This window comes from Urocitellus parryii, chromosome 3, assembly GCF_045843805.1.
Source record: "Urocitellus parryii isolate mUroPar1 chromosome 3, mUroPar1.hap1, whole genome shotgun sequence".
Taxonomy (NCBI): domain Eukaryota; kingdom Metazoa; phylum Chordata; class Mammalia; order Rodentia; family Sciuridae; genus Urocitellus; species Urocitellus parryii.
The window spans coordinates 205,343,336-205,366,223 of NC_135533.1; the positions used below are offsets into that span (position 1 = coordinate 205,343,336).

A 22,888-nucleotide genomic window follows, 5' to 3' on the forward strand; every position below is an offset into this window, starting at 1 on the left:
TTTTACTCAGTCTTTAGTTTCATTCATTTACTTGCTAAAAAAAATTTTATTTCTACTAACTTCCATGTTTATTTGTTAAACTGTTTGTGATGTTTATCTGTGGGGCACTCCCCATGTTCATGGCTCATGTTAGTTTCCCATGACAGCTCTAACAGGGACCCCGGGCTGAGCAGCTCCTGTGACAGATGTTGATTGTCCCTCAGTTTTGGAGACCAGCAGTCTGAGGTCAAGGTGTAGCGGGGCTGGTTTCTTCTGAGACCACTCCCAGGCCTGTAAATGGCATCTTCCCCTCAGTGTGAGCTTGTGTCCTGAAAACCTCCTCTTACAAGGACAGTAGTCATGTTGGGTTAGGGTCCACCCTGAGGACCTCCAGTTAGTAACTGCCTCTGTAACGGCCCAGCCTCCGCCTGGGGTGGAGACGGCCCTGGCTTCCATAACCAGCTGGGGCCGCTCCCTGCCTCTCAATACAGCCACTTTCTGGGTTAGGTCTGGGGTTAGGACTCCCGTGTCCACACTGTTGGTGGTTAGGCACAATTCAGCCCTGGGCGTTGCTGTCTTAAGGTTTCAATGGCCTTGATATTTCCTTCCCTCAGCTGGGCCTCCTTGCCCCTTAGCTGGGAGGTCCTGACTTATGGTACCTCTCAGCTACCAATAAGTCCTGACACAAAATTTCTTTTTTGCAGAGATGGGACCCCCTCACCACCACCCTGGCCACCGCATGCCTCATCCTGGGATCAATGAGCACCCACCCTGGGCTGGGCCTCAGCACCCTGACTTTGGCCCTCCCCCCCATGGCTTTAATGGGCAGCCCCCCCACATGCGAAGACAGGGCCCTCCCCATATCAACCATGACGACCCCAGCCTGGTCCCCAATGTGCCCTACTTCGATCTCCCTGCTGGGTTGATGGCCCCCCTCGTGAAGGTAAGACTTCGGGAGCCCTGGGCTGCCTTAGGTGGCAGCACCTGCTGTGTGGGCCCCTCTGCTTACCCGCCTGAAAATGGAGCCCCGGGAGCATGTTTTCCAGAAGGCTGCTAGGCTCCCTTCCCAGGCCCGTCCTTCCCCTTTCCCACTCCTGCCTCGAAGAGGCGTGTGCCCGTGCTCCTGAGCAAGGCCACATCCACTCACTTCCTTCCCTTCCCTCTGCAAGGGGGCTTTGCAGCCACAGAGAACCATCCGGGCTATGTGTGACGTGTGGGTCCTCCACTCTTGCCTCTTAGTCCCTGTCCTCAGAAGCCACCTGTCCAGGGGCTGATGCCATAGGGATTTCTCAGGAGACACCTCTGCAAGCTGTCCTGGCGGGAGGGGTGGCTGGAGCGCAAGCTGAGGCACTGTGAGGAAGAGCCGGGCTGGGGCTCGGGCACAGCAGACAGGGCTACGAAGCGCTCAGCTGGGGGCGCTGCCAGGCTCTCCAGAAATTCCCAGAAGCTGGGATTGGAGCATAAAGCGGGTGACACACGGAGCACGGCTTGGACAGGGTGGAGAGGAGCTGGCTGCAAGCCCGTTGGGAGCAGAGGGTAGCAGTCCACAGGTGGGGCACTTGGGGTCCAGATGTCTGGACAAACTGAGTGGTTTTGCATCATCTGAGGTGCTGGCCACATCACCTGAGTGACTTTTCTGCGGCAAGATCCCTGTGGCTGAGCCCTCTGAGGGCAGGGTTTCCCGGGACTGGGTGAGGCCCTCTGTGCTGCTGTCACTCCCCTGCCGTGCCCTGGGTGGCCTGGAGAGGGATTTGTGGACATGAGCCACAGCACTGTCCTCCCTACAGCTGGAAGACCACGAGTACAAGCCTCTGGACCCTAAAGACATCCGCCTTCCGCCCCCCATGCCACCCAGCGAGAGGCTGCTGGCCGCCGTGGAGGCCTTTTACAGCCCTCCCTCCCACGACAGGCCCAGGAACAGGTACAGGCCCCGGAGAAGGGGCAGCGGGACAGGTGCTGGGGGGGATCCTGAGAGACAGACAGGGAGCCTCTGTCCCCACCTCCTGGCCTGTCTTCCCCCTGAATGTATTGCATTTGAGCAACAGACTGAGAGCCAGGTCTTCTGTCCAGGTAAGAAGATATGGCAGTCTGCTTTTTTTTTTTTTGGGGGGGGGGTGGGGGGTGTTGAGGATGAAGCCCAGGCCTTGCACATGCCCTGCCACAGAATCTACTCTGGTTGTTTGTGGCCATCTCTAAGGAGAAGAGCACCATCCTGAGTGAGATTGTCACCGGTGTGGCACAGACATGATGGCCCTCCACAAAGGGCTTCTTGAATCCATTCATTAGAATGGAAGTTCTCTCAGGTGTGACCTGGCTCGCCCCTGCGGGCAGACTGTCCCTGTGCAGTCACCACTCCGTGCCCTGGTGGCCTCAGGCCCAGCCTTAGGGAGCTGGATAGCCTCGTCTCTGGCCACAGCACCCACAGGCTCCTGTGCCTCCTGCAGGGAGGCCGCAGGGTGGAGGGGGCGTGGGGCTGGGTCCAGCCAGGCTCAGGCCAAGCTTCCTGGTGGGGAAAGGGCAGCCCTGTTGGAATATCTGGGGTGCTTTGTATGGCACGCTCATGGGGGTGTCCTGGGAACGAGGTGGGTAGGGCTGCGCCTTCCAGGGCTCCCTGGGGCAGGGGTCATCCAGATGACGTTTTCATAAGTCGACTGAGGGAGGGGCGTCTGCAGTCACACGGGAAATGCCATGTCTTACAGCGAAGGCTGGGAGCAGAATGGCCTCTATGAATTCTTCCGAGCAAAAATGCGGGCGCGGCGGCGGAAAGGCCAGGAGAAGAGGAACAGGTGAGCCCAGATGGCCGTGGGTCTGCCTGTCCTGCCGCCCGTTTGACATGTGTTCTTGCACCCCTGTCAGCATGCCTCCCGGGTCTTCTGTGATCAGCAGTGGGATTGGGGAACAGCCCTCGCTGGGGTCGAGGCTACAGACTCTTGGGTCTCACAGGAACTGGGGTCCCAGGCAGGCCAGGGCTCCTGGGGCTCCGCTCATCAGTCCTCTCCCCACAGTGGCCCCTCCAGGTCTCGGAGCAGATCCAAAAGCCGAGGGCGCTCTTCTTCACGCTCCAACTCGAGGTCCTCCAAGTCGTCAGGCTCCTACTCAAGGTCCAGGTCGCGCTCCTGCTCACGCTCCTACTCCCGCTCCAGATCCAGGTAGGCCTCGGCAGCTGCAGCACACGAGCCCCTCCATGCGGGCACGCTCGGGTGCCCACACCCGAGTCCCTGTAGCCTCTGACCCAGGGTGCTGTCCTCCACAGGAGCCGCAGCAGGTCTCGCTCCTCAAGAAGCCGCTCTCGGTCCAGGTCACGCTCCAGGTCCAAGTCATATTCCCCGGGAAGGAGGCGCCGGTCAAGATCCAGGAGCCCCACCCCGCCGTAAGATCTCTGTCCTCACTGGGAGCCTCTGGTATTTTGCTGTCATGGTGTAATCATTTGTCATTAGAAGACAGACAGGTGTCACAGGTGCTGACCCAGTGGCAGCAGCACCTCTGCTCTGCCCACCCCACAGCCACACACTTGATAAGGCTTGCACAGTAGGTGGACTCTATTTCTGACCATTTTAGAGGCTTGGTGTGACCTTGTGCCTTTGATGCTAAGCAGGGACAGGGTCATCATCTGAGGGAACCCCTTTATCAGGCAGATGAAGAAGATGAAGAACAGTAGAGACACGGAATATGTGTGTGTCTACCTTATGATGGCAAGCAGTTACCTGAGCGACAAACTGTATATTCTAGTATTTGTCATTCCAATAAATTTGTCTATTTTTTGAAAAATGTAACCTGTCTTAATTTTAGTTCTTCGGCTGGTCTGGGTTCTAACTCAGCGCCTCCTATACCTGACTCGAGGCTCGGAGAAGAGAACAAAGGCCATCAGATGCTGGTGAAGATGGGTAAGTATCCTCAGACCCCAACCCTTGGCCACTTGGGGATCTAGGAGGTGACGGGGTTTTCTTGTCCTCTTTGTATGGGGAGAGAGGAGTCACAGGAAGTTGGGGATTACTGCTAGGACTTCTGAAGTGGCCAGCCAGCCGGGCTGGTGCTGGGTCTTCTTTATTAGCTCCTTGTTCTGTGTAAATACTGCCTGCTCTTGTGTCACTCACCTCCCCAAAGACAACCTCCCTTTTGACAACCCCACCACCACCACCTGTAGGCCTCCTGCATGGGCTCTGAACATGTGTCCCCCTCTCTCAGGCTGGAGTGGCTCTGGCGGCCTTGGTGTGAAAGAGCAGGGGATCCAGGACCCCATCAAGGGCGGGGACGTCCGGGATAAGTGGGACCAGTACAAGGGCGTGGGCGTGGCCCTGGACGACCCCTACGAGAACTACCGTCGGAATAAGAGCTACTCCTTCATCGCCCGCATGAAGGCCAGGGACGAGTGTAAGTAGGAGCCCAGGGCCGGGAGCGCACCGGTGGCTGGCGGCGCTGGCTGGCGGGACCTTCCTGGCTTGCTGGCAGTGGAAGATCGTAGTGACAGCTCGGTTCTCACGCAGTCTCCACGTTTGGGGCACGCAAGGAAGAGAAGGAAGACTAACACGGGCCTAGTGAGGAGAGCCATGCACTGGCGTGGGAAGGGCTCAGGCGCCACCTGCACACCCCAGGAGGAGGTGCCACAGCACCACGGCCGTGAGCGCGTTTCCCTTTACAGCGAAGCAAGAAACCCAAGACCTTCCAGTCCCTGAATGAGAATTCTTCACACCTGACGGAGTGGATGCTGTTCGTCTTCCCTGAGTCAGACCTAAGCCCCTTCCACAAGCAGCAGTGTGGAGGGCAGGCCAGGCACCAGCAGGGGGCAGCACGGGCAGCACCCACCCGCTGCCCTTGTAGTGGCGAGCGAAGGCCAGGTGCTGTCACTGCTCACAGTTTAAAACAGGAAAAGCAAAACCTCCTGGATTAGCAGAGTTCACCAGGGTTTTCATTTTGATTCCGATTAATTTAGGTTTAGAAAAAAGTATTGATCTAAGACGCTCCCCAATAAGATCATTTTAAACCCCTCTCCTCTGAGGTGTCCCGGCCCCTAGTTCAGTTATTTTAGTTGTGTATGTTGGTTTTTCTTCCTCAAATGTTGGCCATTTGCTATTATCTGGAGAAAGAAAAGGTTCTAAGCAAACAACCTAAGGTGTCCTCAGGTCAGCAATGACGCCCTGGAGGCATCTGTAGCCCCTCTGCTTGTGGTTGTCACTTAGGGGAACCCAACACCAGCACTTGCGTGCGAGGACCCATTTAGATTGAGTGTGGAGTGCCACCTCCCAACTGGTACCTCCTACTCTGTCATTTCATTTGCATACCCCCAGCCCACCCCCAAAGGGAGGTGGGGCCAGGAGGAGTGTCACCTCTGCCAGAAGCTGCCTGGATCCCCCACACCTGGATCCATCGGCAGCTTGGTGCGGTGCCGCTTATTTGTAAAGAAGTACTTTTGAAAAATTCTTTTCAGTAAGATGCAGAGTTTCTCCCACAATTTTTCATGCCCACGTGGTAAATATCTGATTTTGTTCTAGATTTCCCGTAGCTGTGACTTGTTCAAATGTGTCTGATTCTGGATAAAACAAACTCGTGCTGTTAACGATTTCTTGTGGATTTTACTGTTTTGCCTTCAAATAAAGCCTTTTTTTAAAGACGACCTCCTCCGTGTGCAAGTGAGAAGCGTGGGTGGAGTGAGGGGCGTGTTCTGGACGAGGCCCGGTGGAGCGGGGGCCTTGGCATCTCGTGAGGAGTTATTCTCGTGTCCTTGTTCGTGAACAGCAGTCCTGCACCATCGGTTCCGTCTGCCTTGTGCCCACCAGGAAGCCAGCACCTGGCCTGTGCTGCGTCCCCACTGTCCTGCATCATGTCCTCATGCTGACGGGCAATTTCCTCAGCAGCGTGCTGAGCAGGTCTCTGAGTAGGGATTCGCCTCCAGTGAATCCCGAGCCTTTACCCCAACACTGTGCCCCACCACGGATGTCACCTGGAAACTTGTGTGCGTGTGTGCGTGTGTTCCCAACTCAAGCCTCACCTGGTACTTACAGCTCCTCCTGCACCTCCCGCAAAGCGTCCTCCATGGTGAGCGGCGTGGGCCTGTGGCACCTGATATACTGTTGGGTAGGAGACAGATGGGGACACCATCAGCACGGCCACCCCAAAACGCACCTAGAGGCTGCTGGGTGCTGGGAAGAGACGCGGCCATGGCGCCCAGCCCCCAAAAGGGCTGGTGGGGGAGACCAGGTGGTTGGTCCTGGCACACAGGAGCGCTGGGCGCTGTGCAGACCGGGAGGTGCCGCAGGCTCTGGGCTGGAGAGGGAAGGGCAGCCTCAGAGCAGTCAAGGAGGAGGACCTGGGTGCCACGCTTAGGACACGGTCGGCAGGAGCTGTGGCGGACTGACACAGGTGACGTGGCCAGGTTGCCTCAGCTGAGGGCTGGCTAATGCACGGCCAGCAGAGAGTGAGTTAAAGGGGCCCCAAGGGTGCCCTCAGCAATGTCCAGAATGAGCGCAGGTCAGATGACCTGTTTCCTTCCATGGATAACGGCGAGGGGGCGGATGGCCTGCAGAGCAGCGTTTCTCAGAGTGGGTCCCCAGCCAGCTGGCTGCCGGCATCACAGGGCACTCGGGAGACACGCCCGTCCTGCCCCGAGTGGGCCCAGCAGCTGCTCTCACCCTGCAGGGATTCTGCTGCTCAGGTTAAGAACAGGCTCTAGAGAGACACTTCAGAAAAAAGACACAGGACCATCTCGGGTGTGTAGGGTTCAGTGCAGAGCGAGCGTTCAGCACACGCCAGACACTGGGCTCCACCAGCACCAACAAGTAGATTAAGAAGTGAACTTAAAAGGGGGATAAAATGTGCAACTTTAACATGACAATTGGAGATCTGAACACTGGGTCTTCCATGATAACAGAGCAAATCCAGTTTTAGGGTTAGTGGCATTATGACTGTTTTTAAAATTTTTTTTTGGAAACAATGTGCTGAAATATTTTGTATGCAGAATGAATGAAAAATAGAACAGCACATACAGGATGACACTGTTTCTTTAAATACTTATAATAGTTCACACTTTGCACAGAAAAAAATGGAAGTCTATCACGCTGGCAATAGTTATCTTTGAGATTATGGAGGACGGTAAATTAATACCTCAATAGAATTTTATTTTTTTTTAATTCTGTTTAGTGGCAGTTGGACACATGCCTTTATTTTATTTATTGTTATGCGGTGCTGAGGATCCAACCCGGGATCCACATGCCAGGCAAGCGCTCTGCTGCTGAGCCAGCCGCAGCCCCCAATGGAATTTTAAGGTTAGCAGAAGGAAATTAAGCTTTTCAAGAGGAAAAAGGGAGGTGAGGGCGTCTCTTGAGCTGCAGCCCAAGGGACTGTGGAGGAAGTCCGGTGCCTTCAGGAACCACCTTGGGCAGCACTCGGGGTCTGGGAAGAGGGCAGGGCTCCACAGGGCAGGTCCCCTTTGGTCTGAGGCCACACAGCCCCATTAGGGCTGGCCGTAAGACTCAGGCTCAGTCCCCCACACTGTATAATACATAGCTCATCACAGGACAAGGAGAGGTGACAGTAGCAGAAGGTGACAGCCCAACCACATCCCTGCAGCAGGGGGCCACGCACCAGAACCTGAGGGACAGGTTCCCACGGGTATGTGGTGGGCCCTGGCCCCGCCCACTCCGCCCCGTCTCTCTGCCGTCACCTCTTTGGCTTCCTCCAGGGAGTGGTAGTGGAACGAGTCCCCTTCCATGGACCTCAGGAGGGAGAGGTGCAGGTGGCGGCTGGCGGCGATGAACTGCTGCGTCAGGTTCAGCTGCTGCTTCAGCATGTCGCTGAGCGCCAGCACCGCAGGGCTGTAGGCTGTCAGGACTGCACCCCTCGTCACTCAGCGGCTCTCCAGGGACCCAGCCCTGCAGCCCCTGCACTTGGCACTGTGGGGCTGCTCCTGGAGAGACCACTGCCACCCCCGTCTCCATTCTGTCACACTGTGACAGTGTGTGTGGATGTCACACTTAAGGTTTCTTAATACGACAAAAAAATATTAAGAGCTAGTCTCTCTGTTGCCCAGTCTGGGCTCAAACTCCTGGGCTCACCTGATGCTCCTGCCTCAGCCTTCTGAGTGGCTGGGACCAAGGTGTGTGCCACTGTGCCTAGCTAAAAACACATTTTCTGAAAATATAAATAAAATTTTTAAATTAAAAAATTGGGGCTAAGGCTGGGGCTGGGGCTCAGTGGTAGAGCACTTGCCTAGCACGTGTGAGGCCCTGGGTTCGATTCTCAGACCTGCATATAAATAAGTAAAATAAAGGACCACTGACAACTAAAAGATATTTTTTTAAAAATTGGGGCTGGGTTTGTAGCTCGGGTAGGACTCTTGCTTAGCAAGTACAAGGCCCTGGGTTCCACCCCCAGCACCACAAAACAAACAGCTGACATTTAACTAAAAATATTAAATCTGATAAAAAACAAAAATTCTGCTGTCTATTTAGTATTAAGACTGCTGAGCAGTGGCCACGCCTGGAACGCCAGCAGCTCGGGAGGCTGGGGCAGGAGGACAGCAAACTCAAAGCCAGCCTCAGAACTCAGTCAGACCCTGTCTCTAAATAAAATATTTACAAAAGGGCTGGGGATGTGGCTCAGTGGTCCAGTGCCCCTGGGTTCAATCCTTGTACCAAAAATATGTGTGTGTGTGTGTGTGTGTGTGTGTGTGTGTGTGTGTAAGATCTCTGGCAGGTCTGAACTGGGGCACCTTCCTCACCTCCAGGTGGCTAGCACTCTTCCTAGACCACAAGGACTCCTCAGTCTCAGCCCAGGACGCAAAGGCCATGTCCTGCTGCTGTGACTCAGCACTGGCCGGTGTCTTTAGGGGATAAAACTAAATATGTGCAAAAAGCTCAAACAGAATTCAAATAAAAGCATCTGCTGAGGCAGAAGGGGTGAGCTGGGGGGAATTATTGAGGGCGGGTGTTTTGATGGCGCTGGGGATGGCACCCAGGGCCGCGCACATGCTAGGCCAGTGTTCCTCCCCTGAGCCGCACCCTAGCACAGTGAATTGCCTTTAGGCCACCTGTTGGACATGGGTGTCCTTTTGCAGGTGACAGAAGGTTCGCAGACACCCTCAGGCTGCCATTGGGGATCCTACTAACCACTGAAATAATTCCACCCATGGATTCTTTAACCCAGCATTAAAGAAGTGAAACACCTCCAAGAGATGCGCCCGCTCCCCAGGAAGGACCCCAACCAGGCTCCCCAGGAAGGACCCCAACCAGGCTCCTCAGGAAGGACCCCAACCAGGCTCCCCAGGAAGGACCCCAACCAGGCTCCCCAGGAAGGACCCCAACCAGGCTCCCCAGGAAGGACCCCAACCAGGCTCCCCAGGAAGGACCCCAACCAGGCTCCCCAGGAAGGACCCCAACCAGGCTCCCCAGGAAGGACCCCAACCAGGCTCCCCAGGAAGGACCGCCACCGCCAACCAGGCTCCTACCTTCTATGGCATCGGCACTGACGACGTGGCTGGCAATGGGCACTGGGTCGACATAGGAACTCCCGAGGGCAGGCCCAATGGCCGCCATCCCGGCCGCTGTCCCAAGCACAAAGAGGAAAGGGGTGAGTGACGAGGCCTGGGATCGCAACCTTCTTGTCCCCAGGTAGGAACTGAAGTGCAGCCCACGCACCCGTCTCCTCTATCTAACACGATGGCCACGTGCTTGCTTTTAGAATCTTTCTCTCTAAGTTTTTCCCAAAGCTTTTTCGGTGGTTCAACAAAGGAGCCACTGGTTGACGTGGCCACTGCAGCTCATAGTGGCTGGAGGTGTCCATCATGCTGGCCTGTCTTCCACCAGGTGTCCAGTGACTCAAGAATGGGCGCCCTGGACGCTGCCCAGCCAGCTTCCCAGAGACCGCCTTTCCTCTCCCCTCTCGCCCTCAGGCCCAGCCCAGCAAAACAGTCCCCTGACTCTTCATAGTAGCATCTCAATTGCCACAGTATGGACAGAAGTGCCCCCCACTGGCTATGTGATCAGACATGGCTCGTGGACACGGCGGGGACACAAAGGTTCCGGAGTCCCGGACCCCGGGTTTACAACACGTTTTCATGACTCAGGAGACTGAGGCAGGAAGACTGCAAGTTCAAGGCCAGCCTCAGCCACTTAGACCCTGTCAAAAAAACAGAAGGACTGGGGCGCAGCTCAGGGAGGAGCCAGTCTAGACGGCCATCTAGATCAGGAAAGGAAGCAGAGGATTAACAGGAAGAGCCGGCCTGAAACCGGGATGAGAGAAGCGCCTGGAAAGTCACACTGGGTGAGGAGCAGTGTCCCTTCCCGACCTTGTAAAGCACAGAGTAGAAACGGTGAGAGCAGGAGGGAGCGGCCACGAGGGTGCAGCCGAGAGCTAGGAGCACAGGAGTTCAGAGCCGCTAACCCTGAGCCGGCGCCCGGAGGCCCCTGGGGCTGGAGGCAGATCCTAAGGGACACAGGCTGATGGGCACCCTTCCTCGCCGGGGCTTCCCCACTCCCTGGACTGGGCGTCCTGGGTGCTGGAGGGTGCTGAGCAGCACCCTGGCCTCTGCCCAGCAGATGCCCGGAGCACTGTGTCCCCCGGTCCCAGCACCAGAACTGCCTTTAGTGCCAGAACTGCCTGGTTAGGAAGGGCTGCGTGGTGTCTGGTTCTGGAACGTTCCTGTACGCCTCAGAGCTGGGGACACTGGAAACCCCCAGCAGCTGCCCCTCATCTAGGAAAGAGGAGCGCGTGCCAAGCCCCACCTGGAAGCTGGCTGATGACAAGAGCCAGATCCCAGCAACCCGGCTCTCCACGTGCTTCCCGGGAAGCCAGAGGTCACCCCCCAGCACCTGTCCTGGCCACCCGGGTCCCCAAAGGCCGCCACACTCACCCTTGGTCCACTGGTAGGTGAAGGCCGGGTCCAGGGTCTGCACGGCCATCTCCCGCACGCCCACCCTCTCCGCGCCCCGGCCGCCCTTCTTCCTAGCCCTGGGGGGTTGGGGGGGGTCTGTCCTCAGACTCCTGCAGCACTCCGACACCGTGGCCAGCGTTCCGTCCAGAGCTGCCTCGGAAGGAGCCGTCGGCTCGGAGGCCGGGGGACTCGGCGGGCTTTCAAAATCTTCCGAATAAGCCGAGCCCACGCTGTCCTCTGTGGGCGTCTCGGATGACGGCTTGGCACTGGACACACTGTCCTGCTGGGCGGCAGAGGCCAGGCTGGCACTCAGACGCTCTGAGACCTCACTTTCAGTGGGGAGGCCCTCGTCCCCAACCACAGAGGTGGCCTTTCCCTGAAATGCTGAGCCCCTGGGCAGGGCATGGCTCGGTGCGTCCCGTGCGGCAGGTGTCTGGTCGGGGCGGCTCCTGCCCGGCGCTCTCGCCCTCTGAGTGGCACCTTCCTAAAATGAAGGATGGCAGAAGTCACTGGAAAATGAGTCTCCTAAGGATACCACATCTGCGTGAGCAGGACACCTCAGCCGTCCCCTGGGAGGGTACACTGGTCCCCCTGGAGTTGGGGGGGTGCCGAGGCTGGAACCCAGGGCCTCGGCGTGCTGAGCACGACCATGGAGTGCACCCCACCCCAGGCCCCCAGAGATGTTTAGCGCAGGGTTTTCTAAAGGGTGAGAGTCGCGAGCCTCATGACGTGGGGCACGTTCAGGCGGCACACGTGGGAAACGTAATGGCGTCCTACTATCATGGAGACGTGCTTTTGATCGTGCAGGTGGTTACACGAAAGTCACCACCACCAGGACACACGGGGCTGCCTCAGCCTGGACGTGACTCTGGGGTGCTCTGAGGGGGGTGGCTGGGATCAGCTGCTCACCTGCTGGGCTTGTTACCGCCAACACCAGAGTCCCTGGACTGCCATGACCCGACGCCTGGGACCAGAAGGTTCTGTGCTCTCCAAGACCCTGAGTGCATCCCAGCATCCACCCCCCGCTCCCCCATCCTAACCACCAAAGTGTCCCCAGGTGTGCCAACGTGCCGCACGCAGGACCACTGGCCTGAACAAAACCTCCCATCCAGACTCTCTACAATCTAGAAGGACCACGGCCGGGGGCTGTGGCTCAGTGGTAGAGCCATCATCGAGCAATCCTGAGGCCCTGGGCTCCCTCCCCAGCACCACAAAAAACTAAAAAAATAAAATAAATAAATAAATAAAATAACGCCAATGTACTTACCTTCTGTTCCAAGTCTGATCTCTCACTGACGGCCGGAGACAGATCATCAAGGGATAAAATATTGATTCTAAAATCTGTAATTTAAAAATTAGTAAGGCAGCGTTGACTCCTTCATTCACTCCACAAATGCTTAGGAAGCATGAAGACATTCAGTCCCTGGGGGTACAGCTGTGACTGCAGTTGGCCCTCTGTATCTGTGGGTTCTGCAGCTTGGAGTCCATGGAAGTCAGATCAATGTATCTGGGGGATGCATTTATCCCGCACATGAACTTTTTTCTTGTTATTAATCCTAAAACAATACAGTTGCTCGGCGCAGTGGCCCACACCTGTAACCCAGAGGCTCAGAAGGCTGAGGCAGGAGGATCGTGAGTTAGTTCAAAGCCAGCCTCAGCAACTTAGCAAAGCCCTAAGCGATTCAGCAAGACCCTGTCTCCAAATAAAAAATAGAAAGGGGGCTAGGGGTGGGGCTGGGGCTCAGTGGCAGAGCACTTGCCTAGCATGTGTGAGGCCCTGGGGTCAATCCTCAGCACCACAAACAAAATAAACAAACAAAATAAAGACATTCTGTCCATCCACAACTACAACAGAAAAATTAAAACCTGGCTCAGTGGCTAAGCGCCCCTGGGTTCAATCCCTTACACCCCCCCCAAAAAAATGAAAGAAAACAATGCACTGTATCAAGTATTGCACAGCATTTACACCGTACAGGACCAAGCCCTCCCGAGGTGGCTCAGTGTGCAGGAGGATGTGCGGAGGTTCCTCCCATCCCTCTGACAGAAGGGACTGGAATATCTGTAGGGTCCTGAACCAACCCTCTGCAGGTACCAAGGGACAACTCTACTCAGCCAGAAGAGTGTGAAAGCAGTCACAGATTATGTGTCACCTAAGGGCGTGGATCCTTCTGATAAACTATAAAAACTATAAAAACAGACAACAGGCTTCCAGGCCCCAGTCTAGACAGAGCAGATGACCTAAGGCACCTCAGGGAACTGGTGACAAAAATGCCGCGGTGTGAGGGCTGGACAGCAAGGGGCGGCCTGGCAGTGGAGGGAGGGCCCGCAGGCCCAGGTGAGATGTGGCCCCGAGTGCCCAGGTTCTCACCTGACAGCCAGCGAAAGGCCCAGGGAGACGCAGAGGGCAGGGGCTTGGCCACAGCCTGGCAAAGGCCCTGGCTCCAGCCCAGGGGCGGCAACCCTCCTGACTCCCCCAGCAACGCCGCTCAGGTGGGTACAAAGACCTGCGCCACCACGTTTTAGGAGGCAAAGCCTGTGAACTAAGACCTCCTGGTGGTCAGGGGCAAAGGCAGCATCGGGTGTCTGAGACTGGTGCTCTGGGACACCAGTGGCACTGGGTGCCCATATGGTCACCGCAGCCGACTCTCACAGGCACCGCTGTGAGGCAGCACCAGCCGAGGGGCTTCACGTGGACCACTTCACTGATGCCCGTTTTACAGACCAGGAGACTGAGGCCCAAACAGCCTGAGATGGCACAGCTTGCTGGAGGGGAGGCTGGTCGTCCACCAAACGTGGACTCACCGTCCCCCACTATGTCCCTCAAGGCTGCAGCTGAAGGACAGAAGGAGACACTTGGCCACCAGGGGAGACCACCACCAAAGGGAAAGAGCAGAATGACAGATGGCAGGAGGCAGGAACCCGGGGCCTGGCATCAGTGCTGGCTCTCCACCAGCTTAGGCCCACCTTCTCATCTGTGAAGGTGACATGGGACAAGCTGAGGACCCCACTCACTATCCAGCCCCTCGTGCTGGATTCCTCATGTGTACGACTAAGGATCAGAGTGAGGAACGTAAATGCCAAGTGGCATCTGGCAGGAGGGGCCCTGGAGGGGCTCCAGGGAGTTTCCTCACATCCATGATGCTTCAGTGAACGTGTCCCCAAAACCCTGTGTTGGTGCCTGATGCCCAATGCAGCATGTTGGGAGCTGGCACTCAAGATGCAATCAGGTGCTAGCGACTCCGCCTCATCCATGTCTGTAGCTCAGGAGTAGGTTCATTATAAAAGTGAGTTCCAACCCTTTTTTATTTTTTTGGTCCTGGGGATGGAGCCCAGGGGCACTTACCACTGAGCTACACCCTCAGCCCTTCTTTAATTTTTGAGACAGGGCCTAAGTTGCTGAGGCTGGCCTCAAACTTTCAATCCTCCTGCCTCAGCCTTCCAAGTGGCTAGGGTTATAATGTGCACCACAGCTGCCACCCCCTCTTGCTTGCTGGCTCTCAGCTTCCCTTGGCCTTCCACCTTGGGATGCTGCAGAAAGAAGCAGCAAGACACCAGGCAGCCCCTGCATCTTGGACTTCCAGCCTCCAGAACCATAAGCCGGATGAACCTCCATTCTCTATAAATTACCCAGTGTGTGATCCTCTATTACAGCAGAAGAAAACTAAGACACACAGCCTTGAACACACCTGCTTTTCTGTGGCTGGGCAGGGCCACTTGGAAGGGACAGACCCTTGTTGGGGACGCTTCACCACTCACCCTAGCAGATCTTTGCTTGCCGAGTCATGGGACTTTAACTTACCCACCACTTTATTTATTTATTTTTTGAGACAGGCCCTACCAAGTTGCCCTGGCTGGCCTTGAACTCCCAGACTCAAGCCAGCCTCCTGCCTCAAGCTCCTGCCTCAGCCTCCTAGATGGCTGGAAGCACAGGCCTGACTTGCCCATAAATCTTGGACTGACTCTACTTATGGCCGTGCTGGTCCCTGGAGGGCAGGGAATATGTTTGCTTGTTTGTTCTGTCCTTGCCAACATGACTCCTGGCACCCTCTGCCACACATCGGGCACTTATGAGACAATTACTTAACTTTGATTTGGTGATAAAGCAACTCAGAGGGAAAAAATAAATGTTGACTTCAAGGCTTTTTTCCTCCTCTTCTGCTCTTAAGTATTAAAAATAATGTTGAATAATGTTGAAGTAACAAAAATGTTTACTTTTGACTTCTTAGAAATTTGTTTTCTTTTCTGAATTTAAAAAGGAGGCAGGGGTGCATGTCTGTAATCCCAGTGACTCGGGAGGCTGAGGCAGGAGGATCACAGGTTTGAGTCCAGCCTCAGCAAGACCCTGTCTCAAAAACATACAAAGGGCTGGAGGGCCGGAGCTCAATGACAAAGAACTGAGCTGCCTTTTCGATGTCTGTGCCTCTAGAAGGGTCCCCCCAAGTTACTGCTTCATCATGGGGCAGGGTTATTGGGATGGGAAGGGCTGGACATCTGTGCACCCTCTAAATCTCTGTTGAAGACGAGAGCTCTGCTGCAATGGTCCAGCTGTCCCTCAGAAGCGTGGAGACTGGCTCCAGGATCCTGCGGAAACCAAAATCTGGCTGCTCAAGTCCCTTATAGAAAAGGGCCCAGTATTTGCTCAGAACTCAAACACACGCTCGCATATACTTTAAATTGTCTCCAAAGCACTGGGAGTGCTGGCCCTCTGTGGATGCCCTGTAGACAGTGCTATGATCTGCTGTGTAAGGACAGGGGGGAAGTCTCTGCATATTCAGTAGAGAGGTCAATTTTTTCCCAAATAAATATTTCTGACCTGCGAAGTCTAAGGGGTATTGAGGGGCCAGGTGTCTGTGGAGGTGAGGTCCTTGGCAGGTAATGGGGTTTGGAGGAGGTCAGGAGAATAGAACCCCCGAAGTGGGACTGGTGTCCTTATAAGGACAAGAGGAGACCAGAGAACTCGCTCTGCCCACCGCGTGAGGGCCCAGCAAGAAGGGGCCATCCCTACGCCCCGAGGCGCCCCTCGCGCTGAGCCGGTCCAGGCTGGGACCCTGACCCCTCAGTGCGACCTCTTGTTGCTCAGTCACGTCTGCTATTCCGACCCAGCTGCCCCACAGACCACAGCTGGGCTCCAGACCACGGCTGGGCTCGGAGGGTTGTTTAAACAGACTTGGTTCAAGCGGGGAGGAGCCGGAAAGCCGCGGTGGGCGGGGCTCAGTCCCTGGCCCCGCCCCTGGCCCCGCCCTGCCCGGGGGGGGGGCTCCGTAGAGCCGGGGTTAGGGGTTACCGTTCAGGCTGTCGTCGGAGGCTTCGGGGTCCGAGGCTCCCCAGGGCCCGGGCTCGCTCCTCCCGCTCCTCCCGGAGGAAGACGCGAGCTGGACGTGACCCATGGCTGAAGACTTTGATCTTGAAACCGCGTCGGGGATGGAAATCGAGGAGGCGGGGGAGGCTGGGTCGTGGGAGGCTGTGTGGTGGGAGGCTGTGTCGCGAGCCGCCGGAGTCTGCGGGGAGCAGGTTCCCGACCGAGTACTGCGGAGGGCCCGGCGAGCTGACCCCCGGCGCGCTGACCGCGTGCTGGACAGGCCCAGGGTCTGGGAAGGCTCTGAGCTGGAGAGCTCTGCTCTGGACAGAGGGGCTCGGGGCGGGGCAGGGATCTGACCCTACTTTGGTGAAAGAAAAGACACGAAATTAGCAAACTCGTGATAAATTAACTCCTATGCCACAAGGGTGAGCTGGTGGGAGCGACACCAGGACTTCAGCAATTCAGCCTTGACCTCTGTGCCCTCCCCCTCTTCTCACAGCCCAGTCAAGGCCCATTGAGATGAGGTAAGGGGATTAGAGAATGTGCCACAGGCAATCAAAAAGGTCACTTGGCTTTCAAATACGTACTGTTAATCACTCTTGCTCTTTTTTTATTTTTATTTTTTTTATTTTGGGACAGGGTCTCACTGTGTTGCCAGGCTGGCCTTGAATCCCCAGTAGCTGCGACTACAGGCATGTGCCACCATATCCAGCGCACACATTTTCTAAACTAAGGTTCTTCCAGCCCCAAGAGTAGGTAATCTCTGACAGCCCAGGACGCCAAAAGCACCCAAACCAGCGTGCAGATCCTCCTCGCTGAAGCACACCTTTCTACACAGCTCACCACCCGCAGTGTTGGCCAAGACCTGAAGGAATGCCACACCCACACAGGGCCAAGGGGGCTAAGACGGTGCAGGTCCTCAAAAACATTTAAACAGAATTACCGTATGGCCCAGCAATCCCCTCCTAGGTGTGCCGGTGGAAACAGGGACTCAGACACGGCCATGCACATGTTCATAGCAGCCCAAAGCTGTCATTCATGACAGCCCAAAGCCGGAAACAACCCAGGAGTCATTCAACAGACACAAGGGTAAAGACACACTGGTCCCCCTCAACAGTGGAATTCTCCCCCTCGGTGCCAGGGATGAACTCGGGGCACTGCACCCTGAGCCACATCCCCAGCTCTTTTTAGTTTTTGAGACAGGATCTCACTAAGTTGCTTAGGGTCTCAATAAATTGCCGAGGCCAGCGGCCTAAAACTTGTGATCCTCCTGCCTCAGCCTCCTGAATACCTGGGATTACAGGTGTGCGCCAAGCCTAGCTCCCACCCGTCTTTTAGCTTTAGATCTAACCTTTTTGTCTACTCAGGTTTCTGCACAGTTATCTATGTTTCAATTATGCTTGTGCAATAAAATCTCCATAAAACCCCAAGGGACAGGGTGCAGAGAACTTGCAGAAAGCTGAACACACGGAGGCCAACAGGAAGCTGAGCAAGAACTCGTCCACAGGCACCCCAACTCCACCTTCAGGACCCTTCCCGACCTCACCCTGGATATTTGTATCCTTTAAAATACCCTTTGCGGGGCTGGGGATGTGGCTCAAGAGGTAGCACGCTCGCCTGGCATGCGAGCGGCCCGGGTTCGATCCTCAGCACCACATACCAACAAAGATGTTGTGTCCGCCAATAACTAATAAATAAATAAATATTTAAAAAAAAAAAAAAAAAAAAAAAAAAAAAAAAAAAAAAAAAATAAAATACCCTTTGCAGGAGCTGTGGCTCAGTGGTAGAGCACTTGCCTTGTGCAAGGCCCTGCTGTCCATGCCCAGCACTGAAGGAAGGGAGGGAGGAAGGGAAAGAGAGGGGGAAAGAAAATGTTCTTAAAATAAACCAGTAATGTGTTTTCCCGAGTTCTGTGAGCCACTGTAGCAAGTTAAGCACAAAGAAGGGGCTCTGGGAACCCAAATTTGTGGAAGTTCTAGAGGCACAAAGTTGTCACCGATGTCTGAAGTGGGAGACAGTCTGGGGTGCAGAGCCCCCCAACCTGTGCAACCTGCCGCAACCTCCAGGTAAAACTGAACGGAACCCGAGGACAGCCCCGGGGTCTGCTGCAGAGGGGCTGCCTGGGGGCTGGCACACCGCAGCCTCCACACCTCTTGGGGGTCACAGAAGCGACCGAGGGCTGGGTGCAGCTCAGTGGTTCTGCAGCATGCCTGAGGCCCTGGCTCCAACCCCAGAAATGCAAAAAAAGAGAAAGAGAGCGAGGCGGTCTGTGCCGTGGGAGGGCAGGAGGAGAAACGGAGTTTGATTTCCTCCACGTCCTCAGAGAACTGGTTACTGCTGCTGTTTGATGAGGGGCACAGAGTGAAGGCTGTCTGCAGCACAGTGGCACACGCCTGCGGACCCGAGCACCCGGGAGGCTGAGGCAGGACAACGCCTGAGCCCAGGAGTTCAAGGCCAGCCGGGCAACACAGCAAGAGGTCTCCAGAACCAAACCAAATGACCCAAAGTGCCGTGGTGTACACCAGGCACAGACGCTGTGTCACCAACACAGCGCAAAGTGTCCCAAGCGCCACCCCGCACCATGCAGACCCTCAACAGATACTTGCGATTGGCCCAAACCCTACCCTTTCTCATCAAGCTCTTCTCTCAAATAGCTTCTGGTGACATCACTATAAAAGTCATGCTATGACATCATGGTGGCAGTGACAAAGAGGGGACTCAAACAAACAAATGAAAACCTCACCGCCGATGGTTTCACGCGCTCCTTCCCACTGACGGCAGTGCTGGTGAACCTCTGATTCAGGCTTGTTTCTTTTTCTCTAGAAGATTCCATCAAGCTTCCTAGCAATTCTTTCATTTCCTCTTCGTCGCTGTCTGGGGAATCAAATTTTCTAGCAGGTTCTTTCTGTCTGGGTGTTTGAAGATTCCTCTCCTTCCCAGCCTGGGCCTCGGGGGCCGCGCTACCCACAGGTGGCTGTTTCTTCTTCAGGAACCTGCTGGCCCGCCCACTCTGCACACTGCTCTTGGGGAGGGGGGCTTCACGGGCTTGTTTCTGGAAAGTTCTGTGGGTGTGCGGCGAGGCAGGGCCCGAGGTGGCCCCCGGGGCGGATCTGTCCACGCTCTCGGCAAGACCGTCCTCCAGGAGCCGCGAGTCAGACTCCGTGTCAGACCAGCTCCTGGGCGCGCTCTGCCGACTCCGGATCTTGGTCTCCAGCTGGGCCAGCCTCATGAGCGCCGCGCTGGCTCGGATCTTGGAGGCGGTGGCGAGGGGTCTGCCCAGGGTCAGCTGGGCCCCACTGCCCAGGGCAGCACTGTCTTGCAGGTTGAAGTGTTTCTCACCGATAGTTTGGTTTCTTTTTAGAAATCTGCTTTGACCGGAGGCTGCTTGGGTAAAACTTCTACTGACTTTCAAGTTTCTGATGTCTTCCATCCTTGAATCTTCTGAGGAGATGTCACTGAGGTCACTAAAAACACCGTGAGCAGGTGGGCTGGTTTTTCTTAAGAAAGCCATTCTAGGAGGAAAGACAGACAGCGGCTTGTAAGAACACCTCCCCTGGCCACAGATCACAGCGCCTGCTGAGGACTGGGGATGGTCTGTTCCCCACGAAACTAAGTTGAAATAAACCGCCACTGTGGTGGCGTTGGGAGCAGGGGAGTGGGTCGGCGAGAGGGATTACGTGGGCTCGGGGGCAGCTCCGTGCTACAGCACTTGCCTGGCATGTGAAGGGCCCTAGTTCCATCCCCAGCACCACACACACGCACACACACACACACACACACACACGCACACACACGCACACATTCATGCTGCTCCAGCAGAACTAGGTTCATCCCCTTGGACGTGGGTGGTGACAGAAAGAGCCCTACCCGTCATGCTGTGTCTCTTCTCCATGTACTCATTCTCTTCTGTTTTGTACCTTCTTATAAAGTACCACAGGCCCTCATACAGGCAGCTGCCCAGTCTTGGATTCCCAGCCCCTGAACTGTGAGCTAAATAAATTTCTTTCCTCTACAGATTATCCAGGCTCAAGTATTTTATTATAGCAACAGAAAACAGATGAATGCACCACCCCCTGCTCTGCAGTCCATTTAGTCTCCTCTTCAAGCCCACCAGTTTTCAACCACGGGGGCTCCGCTTTGGTGACTGTACCTAATCCTAACTACCTCTGAACATCATAGTTGGAGACAGTCTCAATATTCAAAATACCTCACAATGGAGATTAAATTTCAACACATGAACCACTGGGATACCCACTTGAACCACACCAAACCATAGCCTTATGTATCTGCTGCCCCGTTGGCAAGGAACTTTGCAACAGCAATCAAAATGAAAAGCACATGGGCGCTGTGACCTGCCAAGTCCACACATGGGAACGTACCTACAGTGGTGCTCTCCCAGCACAGAGATGCCCATTCAAGGAGACTGGCCACAGTGTTTGCATTCACCAAACCCAAACCCATCCACAGAGACCTGGTGAGGCCCAGTAAATAGCACACAGACCACGGAATACAGGAGGCGAAGAGAGACGAGGCACAGGAGCATGCCTCCTAACCACAGGGTCACTTCACAAGGACATGTGATGGTAAATTTCACTAAAAAATGTTTCTTGATTCACCTTGACACCTGAAGAGGTCTTTTCTCCCATGCCTGTCTACTTAGAAATTGATCTTACTTGACTGCCAGATTAAATACTGGACACCTAGTTAAAGTGGAATTTCAAGTAATTAGTTAATATTTTTTTTAAAAGAATGACATAGGGCTGGGGATGTGGCTCAAGTGGTAGTGCGCTCGCCTAGCATGCATGAGGCACTGGGTTCAATTCTCAGCATCACATAAAAATAAAATAAAGATATTGTGTCCACCTAAAACTAAAATATATATATATATATATTTTAAATATATATATATTTAAAAAAAGAATGACATAGCCATTCTTATGGTGACATACACCTATAATCTCAGCAACTCTGAAGGCTGAGGAAGGACCATCTCAAGTTCAAGTCTAACCCAGTCAACTCAATAAGATTCTGTCTTAAAAAAAAAAATGGCAGCAGAATAGAATAGACATTATGATTGCTGTATGTATATAGGTGACTCTATGACCAGTGTGATTCTGCAATCTGTATAATCAGAAAATTGAGAAATTATACTCCAATTGTTTCAAATGTATGAATTGTCAAGATCATTGTAATGTCATGTGTAGTTAATAAAAAAAATAATTCTGGGAATGTAGCTTAATGGTAGAGTACATGCCTACCTTTGCCAAGAATTTGAGTTTTATCCCCAACACTAGGGGGAAAAAGACCCAAATATTTTTATACTAAATATTATCTGAAATTGGAATTTAAGTGTGTGCCCTGTGTTTTTGTTTGCTAAATCCGGCAGCTCATATCTTCTACACCTTTAAATAATGTGCACAAGCATTTTCTGTGTAGCAAAAAAGTGTTCAACCCAGCCCTTAAGATTTTGTTCAAGATGCCAAGCTTGATGGCACATGCCTGTAATCCCAGTGATTCAGGAGGACAAGACAGGAGGATTGCAAGTTTGAGGGCAGCCTTGATGACTTAGTGAGATCCTGTCTCAAAATAAAAAGGATTGGGGGTATAGCTCAGTAGCAAAACATCTGTGGGCTCAATCCCCAGCTCCAGGGGGGAAAAAACAGTCTGGGAAAACTGAGGACACCCTGCTTCAAAAAAATTAAAAGGGGAGCCGGGTGTGGTGGCATATGCCTATAAACCCAACAACTTCGGAGGCTGAGACAAGAGAATCGCAAGTTCCAGGCCACCCTCAGCAATTTAGCGAGGCCCTAAGCAGCTTAGGGAGACCCTGTCTCAAAACAAAAAATTTTAAAAGGGCTGAGGATGTAGCTCAGGGGTGAAGCGCCTTTGGGTTCAATCTCCAGCACTGGGGTTGGGGGCTATATACAGAGACAGAACCAATAAGGAATGCTGATGAGGCTGTAAAGAAACCTGAATCTTCATAGTCTGGTGGTGGTGGTGGGTTATAAAATGGTGCAGCCATCACTTTGGAAAAGTTTGGCATTTCCTCTGGGGGGCTAAACTTGGAGTCACCATAAGATCCTGCAGTTCCACTCCCATGCAAATAAATGGTCGTAAGAATTATTTGCAAGAGAGAGAAAGTGGGAAGAAGCCCAATGCCCTCTCATGAGCAAGCGAAGGCCGGCCGGTGGCCCATGCAGTGTTCACTCCTCGGCACCAGGAACAAGTGCCGCCCGAGGCCCGCGCCTCGCCCGAGGAAAGCCGCGGGTCAGCAGCTGCCGGGGGTGAACGCCGGGGTGGACCGCCAAGGCCGGGGCGACTGGCACGGCGCGTGAACGTGCCTCGTAAAGTTGTGACAACAACTAAACTTGGAAACACCGACGCCTCGGCCTGTCCGCTCTTCCCGGCCTCACGGCCATCCGCATCTGACCCCGCTCAGGGCTCCGGACCCAGGGCAGCCGCGCGCGGGGCCACCCTCCCGCCGCAGGCCCAGCCCAACCGCGGATCGCGCCCCATCTCCTCGCAGCCCCCCTAGCCAGCCGGGCGCCCACCCGTCGCCGTCCGCCCAGCCCCGCAGACCTACTTCCACGCCGGTTTATCGGTGGAACCCGGCGCCACGCTCCCGCCCCGCCGTCCGGCCCTAGGGTACCGTTGCCCTGGCAACCGCGCCGGGCTGAAGAGACTACACTTCCCACAGGCCACCGCGCTCCCGCGAGCAGGGTGGCCCCGGGTCACAATCGCGAGGC

General features: G+C 54.9%; 2 protein-coding genes across 5 annotated transcripts in view; one reads left to right on the plus strand and one right to left on the minus strand.

Moving 5' to 3' along the window:
• Cherp (calcium homeostasis endoplasmic reticulum protein) overlaps positions 1-5,582 on the plus strand; it is a 19,799-nt gene extending 14,217 nt beyond the window's left edge. For both annotated transcript variants that reach the window (XM_026389839.2, XM_026389840.2), the window contains exons 11-18: positions 684-922; positions 1,767-1,900; positions 2,679-2,765; positions 2,985-3,128; positions 3,233-3,349; positions 3,769-3,863; positions 4,165-4,350; positions 4,464-5,582. In XM_026389839.2, the coding sequence (XP_026245624.1) occupies positions 684-922; positions 1,767-1,900; positions 2,679-2,765; positions 2,985-3,128; positions 3,233-3,349; positions 3,769-3,863; positions 4,165-4,350; positions 4,464-4,504 (1,043 nt within the window). In that variant the 3' untranslated portion in view covers positions 4,505-5,582. The remainder of the gene's footprint in view (positions 1-683; positions 923-1,766; positions 1,901-2,678; positions 2,766-2,984; positions 3,129-3,232; positions 3,350-3,768; positions 3,864-4,164; positions 4,351-4,463) is intronic.
• Positions 1-22,807, minus strand: part of C3H19orf44 (chromosome 3 C19orf44 homolog) — a 25,345-nt gene extending 2,538 nt beyond the window's left edge. Inside the window, exons 1-9 of one of the 3 annotated variants that reach the window (XM_026389843.2) lie at positions 22,726-22,807; positions 18,886-19,654; positions 16,128-16,500; positions 12,111-12,184; positions 10,823-11,327; positions 9,419-9,514; positions 7,637-7,803; positions 5,966-6,044; positions 3,309-3,388 (exon numbers count right to left, since the gene is read on the minus strand). In XM_026389843.2, the coding sequence (XP_026245628.2) occupies positions 5,973-6,044; positions 7,637-7,803; positions 9,419-9,514; positions 10,823-11,327; positions 12,111-12,184; positions 16,128-16,500; positions 18,886-19,653 (2,055 nt within the window). In that variant the 5' untranslated portion in view covers position 19,654; positions 22,726-22,807 and the 3' untranslated portion in view covers positions 3,309-3,388; positions 5,966-5,972. Of the gene's footprint in view, positions 1-3,308; positions 3,389-5,409; positions 5,848-5,965; positions 6,045-7,636; positions 7,804-9,418; positions 9,515-10,822; positions 11,328-12,110; positions 12,185-16,127; positions 16,501-18,885; positions 19,655-22,725 lie in introns of those variants that run through there. The other 2 variants (XM_026389841.2, XM_026389842.2) reach the window with 2 other exon arrangements.
• Between the last annotated feature and the right edge of the window lie 81 nt (positions 22,808-22,888).